Source organism: Solanum dulcamara, chromosome 4 (genome assembly GCF_947179165.1).
Source record: "Solanum dulcamara chromosome 4, daSolDulc1.2, whole genome shotgun sequence".
Taxonomy (NCBI): Eukaryota; Viridiplantae; Streptophyta; class Magnoliopsida; order Solanales; family Solanaceae; genus Solanum; species Solanum dulcamara.
Genome location: NC_077240.1, coordinates 6,814,005 through 6,824,973, shown reverse-complemented (window position 1 = coordinate 6,824,973; position 10,969 = coordinate 6,814,005). Strand labels below are relative to the sequence as shown.

General features: G+C 34.3%; 2 protein-coding genes across 3 annotated transcripts; both read right to left on the bottom strand.

The window, feature by feature from the left end:
• Nucleotides 1–256: 256 nt before the first annotated feature.
• Nucleotides 257–5,084, bottom strand: LOC129885837 (RHOMBOID-like protein 10, chloroplastic). Its single transcript, XM_055960279.1, has 9 exons — nucleotides 4,833–5,084; nucleotides 3,417–3,670; nucleotides 3,084–3,138; nucleotides 2,915–2,995; nucleotides 2,738–2,834; nucleotides 2,578–2,645; nucleotides 2,052–2,150; nucleotides 1,697–1,738; nucleotides 257–916 (listed from the first exon to the last, which is right to left on the bottom strand). The coding sequence occupies exons 1-9, from the start codon at nucleotides 4,971–4,973 to the stop codon at nucleotides 770–772; spliced, it is 984 nt and encodes a 327-aa protein (XP_055816254.1). The 5' UTR covers nucleotides 4,974–5,084; the 3' UTR covers nucleotides 257–769.
• Nucleotides 5,085–5,631: 547 nt separating this feature from the next.
• Nucleotides 5,632–7,757, bottom strand: LOC129885838 (probable E3 ubiquitin-protein ligase RHC1A). Of its 2 annotated transcripts, none has more exons than XM_055960280.1 (3): nucleotides 6,681–7,757; nucleotides 6,255–6,460; nucleotides 5,632–6,076 (listed from the first exon to the last, which is right to left on the bottom strand). In XM_055960280.1, the coding sequence occupies exons 1-2, from the start codon at nucleotides 7,531–7,533 to the stop codon at nucleotides 6,447–6,449; spliced, it is 867 nt and encodes a 288-aa protein (XP_055816255.1). In that variant the 5' UTR covers nucleotides 7,534–7,757; the 3' UTR covers nucleotides 5,632–6,076; nucleotides 6,255–6,446. The 2 variants fall into 2 exon arrangements, with proteins under 2 accessions (XP_055816255.1, XP_055816256.1); XM_055960281.1 differs by having other exon boundaries at nucleotides 5,632–5,857.
• Nucleotides 7,758–10,969: the final 3,212 nt, after the last annotated feature.

Below are 10,969 nucleotides of genomic sequence, written 5' to 3'. Positions count from 1 at the left end.
CAAAGTCGTGTAGGAGGTAAGGACGAGAGATTCTCAGAGCAAGCTCACGCAAGTACCTTATTGAGCAAATGAATAAACAAAAATCTAAAGTAAGCTGGTCAAAATTTGTTGGTTGATTTGGCTTAATTCAGAAACTGACACTCTGAACGTTACGTGGTAACGCAAGCAATTAAAAAAAACTCGCCTCGTAACTAAACAAGTTCATAATGCATAACAAATTTCAAGAACTCCATTGTCACCTAAGTAGCTCGGGAAGAAAAAAATGGATCCCTATTCCACATTTAACTATGAATAAGAACAAAGGATACTGAAGTTTGAATTAAAAAATGTTGGAACACTTATCAACTGGATTATTCTACAATGGGCTAGATGAGCATAAACTAAAGTGTACATTAAATACACACCAACAGCACCACCTAAATCAGATTACCAAGAACCTCCTTGACATCTGCCTGAAAACCCAAATAATGCCAGATAAAAACTGACGGGCAATACAACAGCATATCAGGCCGCCATCAGCAGTTGATGAACGAGAGGCAAAGAGATGTCTGACCTCTAATTTGCTCCTTACATTTTTTTGGTCACATATTCCCTGTACAAAGAAAGGCAAACTATACAGCACAGACTTGAGAACTGGATCATTAATCAACCACAAGTGTATGAATATATAGATGCCACATTTGCATATGTATTGGGAATATCAGTATAACTGCAGGTGCTCAAGGCTTGAGTCACGTCAGCTGGCACACTAGCAGTTGAATAGTAGGGATTATGACTTGTCACTTTTAGTTCGAATGAGAGAGAAAATTGGTGCTGTGTCAGCAAAAGCTCGTTGTCCTTCAGTGGAAATGGATTGAATCTTCCACGCTGGGCCAAGAAGCCATGATGTTGCAGCTCCTCCTATTAAACCTCCAAGCTGAAATGTTCATGAGAGAATAATTAAGTCAGACAACCATTAAAACATATGCCAATGTAAAGCAATTATTTGACTTGGATGTAGTTATATACTAAACATTTCTACAGCATTTAAAACAAAGTGAAAGGGCACAAAAAATAAAAACAAAACAAAAAAAGAGGCAGAGGAGGAAGTACAAAGAAAAAGAGAAGGACGTGACCAATTGAGGTGCACACAAGCTGGCTAGGACACCACAGATCAGAAACAAAAGAGAAGGATGTAACCAGAAGAGGAATGAAATATTTTCCCACACTACTTCCTTTTTTCTGAATACATATTTGGTAAAATCTTGCAGAAGGTTGAGGTTGGTCCTAAAGGATTGGCTCTAGACAGATTTCTTGGCATCAAAAAATAAATTAAAAAACTCACAGAATGTACAACAAGCGGAAGCCACCTTTTACAAGATGAATAAACCTTTGTTGGAACATGAGATACCTGAGACTTTGCATTCTTGAAAACAAAGCTCTTAAATATGGTTTACAAATTGGATAAAGTGATAAATTACAGGTAATGGATCTTGATGTTTTTCCATTTTTGGTTCTTTTCTCTCACCAGAGTTTTAAAAAAGCAACAGAGATAAAGAGGAGAAGACGGGGAAGATGCATGTGGGAGATGCTCGCAATGCCATTAATTGTCGTTACAAGTCAAAAAGCAGGCTCATAAGTAATGTGATAAAAGCAAACACTTTGGTGAGAATACATCCAGATCAAGAACATGATGGCAAAGTTGAATATTACTAACATGTCCCCAGTTGTCAATCCCTTTGGTCAATAGTCCAATAGCCTGCAAGGAAAATGGTTCCAGCACTAGATGAATTAGGACTGAAATAGGAAAAAATAAAATATATGAAAAAGAGATCAAACTTGATACTTATGAATCAACAGATGTATAAGTATTATGGTACTGAGCACAGATATGACCAGTCTTTATGATTACTTTTCATTCCTTAAACCACTTAATAGCACCTTCACCCTATGAAGGATCACAAGAACATATAAATTTGGAGAATATGCTTAATAATAAGACATGCCCCAATTACTCGCTTGATGAATGCCAACAAATGTGCATGAGCTGGATAGGGAATGAAGTGCTTTACCAAATTTAGAACAATCACATTTGCTATGTATCGAAGATCCCCCTCGGAGCCTTTGACCATGCCTCTATGCCTCAAAACAAACACTGCAAAAGATCCAACCTGGTAATAACACAAAAACGTGGAGATCAGTATTTCTTAACCTGATAAATGAAGAAGAAATAAATCCAATTCTTTGGTTTTCTCAACAGCTTTTCGGAAAGCTCCAGACTTAATTAGATTCCTTGTATTGGCCAGAAACATAACTTCATCAAACAAATATAATCACAACGATAATTGAAACTTAACAAGTCCACTTTTTCCTGAACTACGTACAAGTTGAAGGCAAGTTAATTTTCCCAGCAACACCCATAAAGTCTGTGGTGAAGGATTACATACATAATGGGTTCACAGAAGTGAATACATTTAATTATCAAGGAGTTGGATAACATAAGGGGCAGGAAATCATGAAATAGCATGAAATGATAACCCCAGTTGCATACACCAATTAGCAAGTCCACAAAAATTGCAGAAGAATAGCATAACTTACTAATCCAAAAATTGCTCCTGAGGCACCAACTGCAGGTGCCTTACTAAGCCAGTAACTCATAGCTGAACCTGATTTCTTTCAGAGGATACAATTAGAATCACTGTATAATAGGAGTTATTTTCTTTGAAATAAAAATGTCATTGTGGTGATGTGTCATTACTTGCAATTGCAGACGTCAAGTACAGAGCAACATATCTTTTAGGGCCACTAACTTTTTCAACACCAGGGCCAACAGAATTCAAGGAATAACAATTAACCTGAAAAAAGCCACATCTGCTTCAAAACCTTAATAATGGATGGATTCAGGAATCCAGGAAAACAAGAAGTGAAGTCGGACCATGAGATGCACTATGTTTGTATGCAAGAATGACGAAGTAATCAGCCTCCACAGTTGTCCTTTATCAATAAGACTGTTAATCTGCAACATATATCAATCAACCACACGAAGAACATTGTTGATATGGAAAATAATAAGTCAGCTATTTACATATTCAATCCAGTCTAACCTTAGCTCCCCAAAATAAAAGCTTGCCGTTTGTTGCAACTTGTGCAATATATATCCTGCAGCAATTAAGATAGAAACTATTAGTTTCTCTTTGTAACAATAGGTCTTTGTCCTGTTTAATAATCAACACCATAACTTGAAAGGTGCCTTTTTCTGCTTTTTATTTTTTCCTGATATTTGCAAGAGGGATTTTTGCTTCATTCTGAGTGGGTAAAGGCAAAAAGATTGAATTGACTTATATAAACATAATCCAAGATAAAAAGATCATTATTAAAACAAAAGATAAAACATTCATACTATTCACATAATTTTGTGTTAAGAATACAAAACTTACAATATGTTAAGTGCAAGGAATATGTTGGTCCATTTCCTTTCACTGGAAAAGAATGATCTAGATGACTTTGAGTATGATGTCTGAAATTTTTTGAATTTCCTTCTACTTTCATCAGCACTGAAGAATAATAAGCTCATGTCATCGGCAGAGAAGACATCCTGTGACCACTGAAGGATATTGAATCCAGTAACATGAAGGGTCCATTTATGCCATGCATCCTTCAATACAGGCCCATGAACATGACAAAAAACATGCTGTGCAACAAGCAAAATGGTGGTTAAGATCTTGACATTTCCAGAATTTCATGATACTGCAAGGAGAAGGAGACATGTAACACATCAAAGCAAATCTGCCTCTCTGCAACAGGACGAGTTGATCAGACCATTCAACATCCAAAGGACTCTTACCACTAGAACGACCGATGTCTAATTCATTCGCTCACGTAAGCCTTGCAAGTCATTTTCTTAGACCCACATAAAAGATGAGGGTTCTGATAGTTGATGGACGACAACAAAAATAATCAAATTATGATGAATCATCTAATGGATATAGAGGATTTATACATCCAACCCAGCTAATTTCAGAATGAGCTGTATGTTATTGACTGTAACAGATCAAAGTATAGCTAATGAATTCCTGTCACTCTTTTCCAAGTTTCTGATTAGCAATAAATTAGCATGTTTGCAAACATGACACAGGCCAAAGATTTTCAATTTCAATTACTTCAAAACAAGTGTATCTCAGGATATAGGAGTTATTCTTCAGTAACCATGTGAACAGTGCCATTGCCACAAAAAAAAACTTTCAGTTCCTTTACCAGAGCAAAGAGATGTTAAAAAAAAAAAAAAGAGCAAAGAGAAGTGAAATTGCAAAAAAAATTGTTTGGGAGTATAAGAGTGGGTTAAAGTAACACACTAATAGGGCGATGGACTGGTGGTCTGCACTAAGCCAATCCTCTCCCTCTTGAGCTAACTGCTGAGGTTGAGTTATATCCAAGAGGTGAGTTATAGTCTCAATTAAGAGAAAAAAAAGTTTAAACCCGCACTGCATCAATAAAATCATTTCAACCTGCTCTGCAACCGCATACCATTAAACCCGTACCGCCCTGTTGCCATCCCGTCCCTCCAGGATAACGAAAACCAGAAGTCTAGTTATACTATGTACTCACAAAATTAGATTTATGAACATCCAGGAGTAGAACAAAGTAACTAACCTACTAAAGAAATCCTGCAATATTTCTCGAATAGGGAAGGGTGATCAAGATATTCAAGAAAGGAATATGAGGTCAATTGTTGCACAAGTTATTTGTATATCTCAGCGTTCTCTTCCTTTTTCTGCTTTCATTTGGATCAGTTTGCACGCAACATTCAAAAAACTCAGAGCAAATTCATAAGAAACTCAAAATCAAAAAGGTACCTTGATACGGTGGTGGAGGAAGTTGCCGAGGCGGAGAGCGGCGGCGTTGGTGATGATGTGGGCGGTTGTGGGACCCCATATGGATACTGTGTGTGGAAATTTGGGATTGGATGGAAGGAATGCCCAACCCGTCATTTCCATTTGGCTCCGTAAAATTATAAACCCGAACCAAATACCTGCTATTTTAACGACTGGCAAATCGTGTTAATTGCTCTAATGACCCTCAGTTTATTATAATTCCAGTATAGTTCTATTTTGGGTTTGGGATGGGGAGGAGATAAGTTGTTCACTTTTTTTACTTAAAACAACAATAATAATATATCCTGTGAAATCTCACAAGTGGGATCTGGAGAGAGTAGGATATACACAGACCTTACCACTTTTTTACTTAAAAGGATAAAAAAATTATTTATGATAAACTCTCGGTTTTAAAAGTGAAATTATTCGGTAAAAAACATCACAAGAAGAAATAAAAAATAACAACAAAATATCAAACTACAAAGTAAAACAAAGGCATATACATTTTTTTTTACAACAACAATAACATATTCAGTGAAATCTCACAAAGTAAGGCTAGGGAGGTATAGTGTACGACCTTATCAGTTCTTCATGGAGGTAGAAAGGCTGTTTCCAAAAGACTATCGGCTCAAGTGTATCGAATCCAAGTAAAGAAAGAAGAAAACAATACAGAAAGCACAACGACTAAAAAGAAAAGTAATGTATAGTCTACAAAAAAAAGTAATAACAACAACAAAAATGTAATAATAAAAAGTAATAACAACACAACAATAGTGGTATTATCATCATTCTAAAAAAAATATTAGATTTTGAGTTTGAGGTTGTTGATAGACATATAATTTTGATCATGAAAGACAAATAGGTCCATTAAGTCAGATTCAACATGGAAATAGTGGGGCTTTTCTTTCTCCCTCTCTCTTCTTTCTCATCTTCTTCATTTCTTCTTTGCATAGTTCTTGCTGAAAATAATTCCATGACTTTGATAGTCGAAATATGATCCTTTAAATCTAGAAGCCATTTAGTAAAGAGTTAATTTCATAAATAGTCATTCAGCTTCCATTTTGTTACACACAACATCCGAAGTATTATAATTTTGTGAATTTCAAATCTGAACTATTATGTATTCACTTTTTTCATTTGAAATATAGCAAAAAAACCATTTCGATTTTTCTATTTGTGAGGAAGTTTAATTAAACCTCCCTCACAACACCTTGCTTCGCTTCAACCTATAACAACATGTAACTTTTCATAGTAAACTTGATACAATAACCTAAACATGGAATAACAACCTATTAATTACTATATCCAATTAATTCTCAGTAATAATTTAAGAATTCTTTATATTGTTAATGTGTATAACTTAAATTCATTTCTTTTTTGGACTGAGAAAGGATGGACGCGTACCTTATGAATCTTGTCTTTTGACCCCATTCTCAGATGATTTCCATCCATCAGATTCAGAAAGATATTTAGTTTTGTGAACATACCTGTTTAGCACCTAATGAAGCAAAGAACTAAAACCAAACTACTCTCTATTGTTTTTCTAAATAAGAACCAATTCAGCAGCAACCATTATCAAGGGAAAATCCAAGGATTTCACCAAGCTCTCCCTGTCCAAAAAGTCAAAAACCTGACTTATATTTTCCATGTTACTAATTTCATTTGGTTATCTAGAAGAGTTAGGCTCCGGTTCATGGTATAGGTATATGAAATCAATAGAGCTAAATAGAGGTAGACTGTACCATTTAGGTGATATATCAGTGTATATAAGTTAAAACTCGGAAGGTAAAGCAAGGAATCAGGATGGAGGGAGTATTATCAATATCTGACCTCTAGGAAAATCTGTAGTCTCAAAAGTGTAAAAGTATCTGTCTCTCCATCTTGACATCAAACTAAAAGGCCAAAGAGAGGTAAGCTGAGTCCAACACCAAATTAGAGGATTCTGCATGTTCTCCTCCTCTTCTTGTTCATTAAATTCATTTGTGTAACCATTTTGGTCCTCATTGTTTGAGAATCCTTGCAGCTGATACCGACAAACCGGACAAGTATTATGGAGTCTAAACCATGGAACAATGCATTCACAATGGTAAAAATGCTTGCAAGGTAACTCTATAACTTCTATCCCAACTTCAAACTCATCCTTGCAAACAGGACAAACAGAGTCTTTTTCCAAATGGTTTAGTGTGAGCACAATTCTTGGCAATGCATCGATTGCTGAAGATGGCGTTGGAGGTGGCCCTGGCCTATCGTTCTGAGTCAATTCTTGAATCGATGGTAAATAAAATGCGTTCTCATGAGGAGAGACAGGCCTAATAGGTTGATCATCAGGACCAATAAATTGGAGAATGATACGAGCACGTTGTCTAGTTCTACGATGACTTTCATCACCATCGTTGTTTTGTTGCCTAACTGGTGGATCAACCATGAGTTCTAAGGCATCAAGAAGGCGAGAATTCGAGGAAGGTTGTGGTTGTAGCCTTGTGACATCAGAAAGTACAAGCCTAGGCCTTGTAAAATCAAGTTCATAGTTAACTTGACCAAAACAATGAGGACATAAAATTTCAAATGGATTGGCTGAAGTTGTCCTAATGGATCTTTGGCAATGTCTACACCAATAGTAATGGTATGTCCTCATTCTCTGGACTCCATTGACAATAACTCGAGCACGAGGGATCGATGGCATGTTCTTTAATGTGAATAAAAGAAGAATAGATAATATGTGTCACAGAAATGACAAATTAGATGTAACAAAGACAGAAGTACAAAGGCTTTTTACAGATGATTTAATTTCAAGAAGAGAAGGAAAAGAAGAAAAAGGATGGCTTTTTAGAAATGCTTTGCATAGCGAGATTCTTTTTCTTGTGGAAGGATATTTCTCTGCAGTTTTCTTAATCTTTCATGACTTCTCATGCCAAAAGTAAAGTATAAGAGCTCATTTGGTGTGGTACACCAAAATAATTTTGGGATAAATTTTTAGTAACCCTCAATTGTTTGTTTGGTTACAAAGTATGGATAATTTATTCTAGAATTAATAATTATGACTGGGATAAGTTATCCTTTCTCTTGAGTGATATAGTAATTTCGGATAACTTATCCCAGGATAAAGTAGGTAAATGATAAAAATATTCCTTTAAACTCTTTTTATACCTCACTTTTCACATTCATAAAGGATATTTTTGTAAATAAATAATTTATTCTTGAAATTTATATAATGCATATTATTTTGAATGCAACAAACCAAACAATCAATAAAAAAAAATCTCATCACAACTTATTCCATTATAACTAATCCATCATAACTTATCCCGTCGTAACTTGTATTCAAACCAAACGACCCTAAAAGTTAAAGACAAATGTATTGGCAACAGTAAATGGTGTTTTAATTTTAATACATGACTATTTTTTTTTAAAAAATTGAAGATACTTTTCTTCATTCCGTTCTCACTGGGATGTGTTGCATGTAAAAATATTGTAAAGCTTAAAACTAGCAATTGGAATTTGGACAGGCATTAGAGAGGTTCATATACTATATACGGAAAAAGGTAGATATATCTACATTATTGAAAATAATTTAAATATATTCTTTTATTATATTTTCAGGCTAAATATACGCTTCATGTTATATTTTTGATTCAATATACCTCTCTTATTATACTTTGGTACAAATTTGCCATTAATTTTAACGGAAAAACACTTTAAAAACTCAAAATTAAATAACTCATTCCCAATTTTAAATATAACCCTAAATCTTCATTTATTTATTTTTCTCAAAAGTTATTTATATTTTAAAAATAAAAAAGGTAAGATGTATCACTTCAATAAAAGAAATTAAGTTCAACAGGAGTTAAAATTTTCGATTATCATAACTGGTTGATTACTAGGGTGATTATATTATAATTTACATGTGTTGTTTAATCAATATTTTGAATAATATTTGATAAATTTTGACACGCTAGCAATGTATTTCTTGATTAAAGTAATTCTGCATCTATATTTTATATTTTATTAATATAGCTACATTAATAAGAGATGTGAGTAAATTTTTAAAATTTTTACAACATTTTTTGTCTTATGATTTTGTAAGGAAAAAAAAATTCAAATTAGTACTTAGAAATTTCATACATTAGTACTTAAAATTATGCAACACATTCTGTATTGTCATTTCTAAGGGAAAAAAAACTCAAATTAGTACTTGAAAATTTTATTTATTCCTAAAAAAATTAGATATTTAAAGTTGGGAATGAGTTGTTTAATTTTAAGTTATTCAAGTGTTCTTCTGGGCAAATTTGTATTAAAGTATAATGAGAGGGATATATTTGAGTCGAAAGTATAAGATGAGGGATATATTTAGCCCGAAAATATAATGAAGGGTATATTTAAACTATTTCCAATAGTACATGAGTAGATTTGACCCTTCTTCGTACTATATATCTGATGTGGTACAAATATTATAAAAAATGACGATAATATTTTGGAAACTTGAAATCACATGTGAGAATATATGGAGATTAATTTTTTTTGGATGATATCAACTTTAAGTTGATATCCCTTGTACGTGGAATAAACTAGCTCATATTTAGCTAAATTTTCTCTTTTACTTTTACATAGAATTTTTTTAGAGTCAATTTTCCAAGTTGAATCGTAAATAATGCTCTGATGTCTTACATGCATTTAAGTCATATTTTGAAGTAATATAATTTAATTGTTTACAGAGTGTTAAGTTTTATCAATCTAGAATCAACTATCTAACAAGTAAAGAAAGAAGATGAAGAAGAGAAGAGGCAGCAGTCTTATTTCATTTTCTGTATCAGTAAACAATGCATTACACATGCCCTTATATGGAGTATTGTTATTTTATCTTTCAAGCTAACTTTGTAACTGAATTCTGTTATAACAAACTAACAAACCCAAAGTTTAATTTGTAACTAACTTCCAACTCATCACTCCAACTAACTTTCCAGCTCAGCATTTAACTTCTTCAGCATTATTTAACATACCCCATCAAGCTTGTGTGTGGAAAGCATTGAACATACCAAGCTTGGAAATCAGTAACTTATGCTGAGCAACACCCAAACTCTTAGTTAACACATCTGCAATCTGTGAGGCTGTGGGAATAAACTGTGGTTGAACCAACCCACTCTTGATCTTTTCTCTAACAAAATGGCAATCAATTTCTATGTGTTTGGTTCTTTCATGGAATATAGGATTAGAGGCTATATGTATGGCTGCTTGATTGTCACAGTATAATGTAACAGGAGTAGGAACATTACAGTTTAATTCTTGTAGTAGCCCATACACCCAAGTCAATTCAGCCACTGCCATTGCCATGCTCCTATACTCAGCTTCAACTGAGCTTCTACTGACTGTCGGCTGCTTCTTTGATTTCCAGGACAAAAGAGCACCCCCTAACTTCACTACATATCCTGTGATTGGCCTTCTAGTACTAGGGCAGACTGTCCAATCAGAGTCACAATATATAGCTAACTCTGATGTTGTATTGGATGGGAAGAATAGACCAAGACCTGGTGATCCTTTCAAATATCTCACCACTCTCATAGTTGCATCCAAATGAGATTGGTTAGGCCTTTGCATGAACTGACTAAGTACCTGGACAACAAAACATATGTCTGGCCTAGTGATAGTGAGATAGATTAATTTTCCAATTAATTTTTGATATCCAACTAAGTCTTCAACTTCAGGATCAGCTTTATTTCCCACATCTGTATCATAATCTACTGTTGTTAGCTTGTGATTTGCTTCTAATGGTGTAGAAGTTGGTCTTGCACCACTGAGTCCTATTTCTGAAATTAACTCCAAGGTATACTTCCTTTGATTGAGGAGTATTCCCTTCCCAGACCTCATAACTTCAATGCCAAGAAAGTATCTCAAAGGTCCTAAATCCTTAACTTTGAAGTGCTGCAAGGTCCTTTTAGCATCTTCTATCAGTTTAGGTGTGCTACCTGTTATCAACAAATCGTTCACTACACTAGTATAATAGCAATGTCCACCCCTACCTTCTTTGTAAATAGAGAATGGTTATATGCACTTTGTGAATACCCTGCATTGACCAGTGCATCTGTAAGTTTGATATTCCACTGCCTTGAGGCTTGTTTCAATCC

Coding starts and splice junctions, on each gene's coding strand:
- LOC129885837 (XM_055960279.1), bottom strand. CDS start 4,973: ATGGAAATGACGGGTTGGGCATTCCTTCCATCCAATCCCAAATTTCCA. Junction 2,835..2,914: donor CAAACATAGTGCATCTCATG/GTCCGACTTCAC, acceptor GGCTTTTTTCAG/GTTAATTGTTATTCCTTGAA. Junction 2,646..2,737: donor CTTGACGTCTGCAATTGCAA/GTAATGACACAT, acceptor GAAAGAAATCAG/GTTCAGCTATGAGTTACTGG.
- LOC129885838 (XM_055960280.1), bottom strand. CDS start 7,533: ATGCCATCGATCCCTCGTGCTCGAGTTATTGTCAATGGAGTCCAGAGA.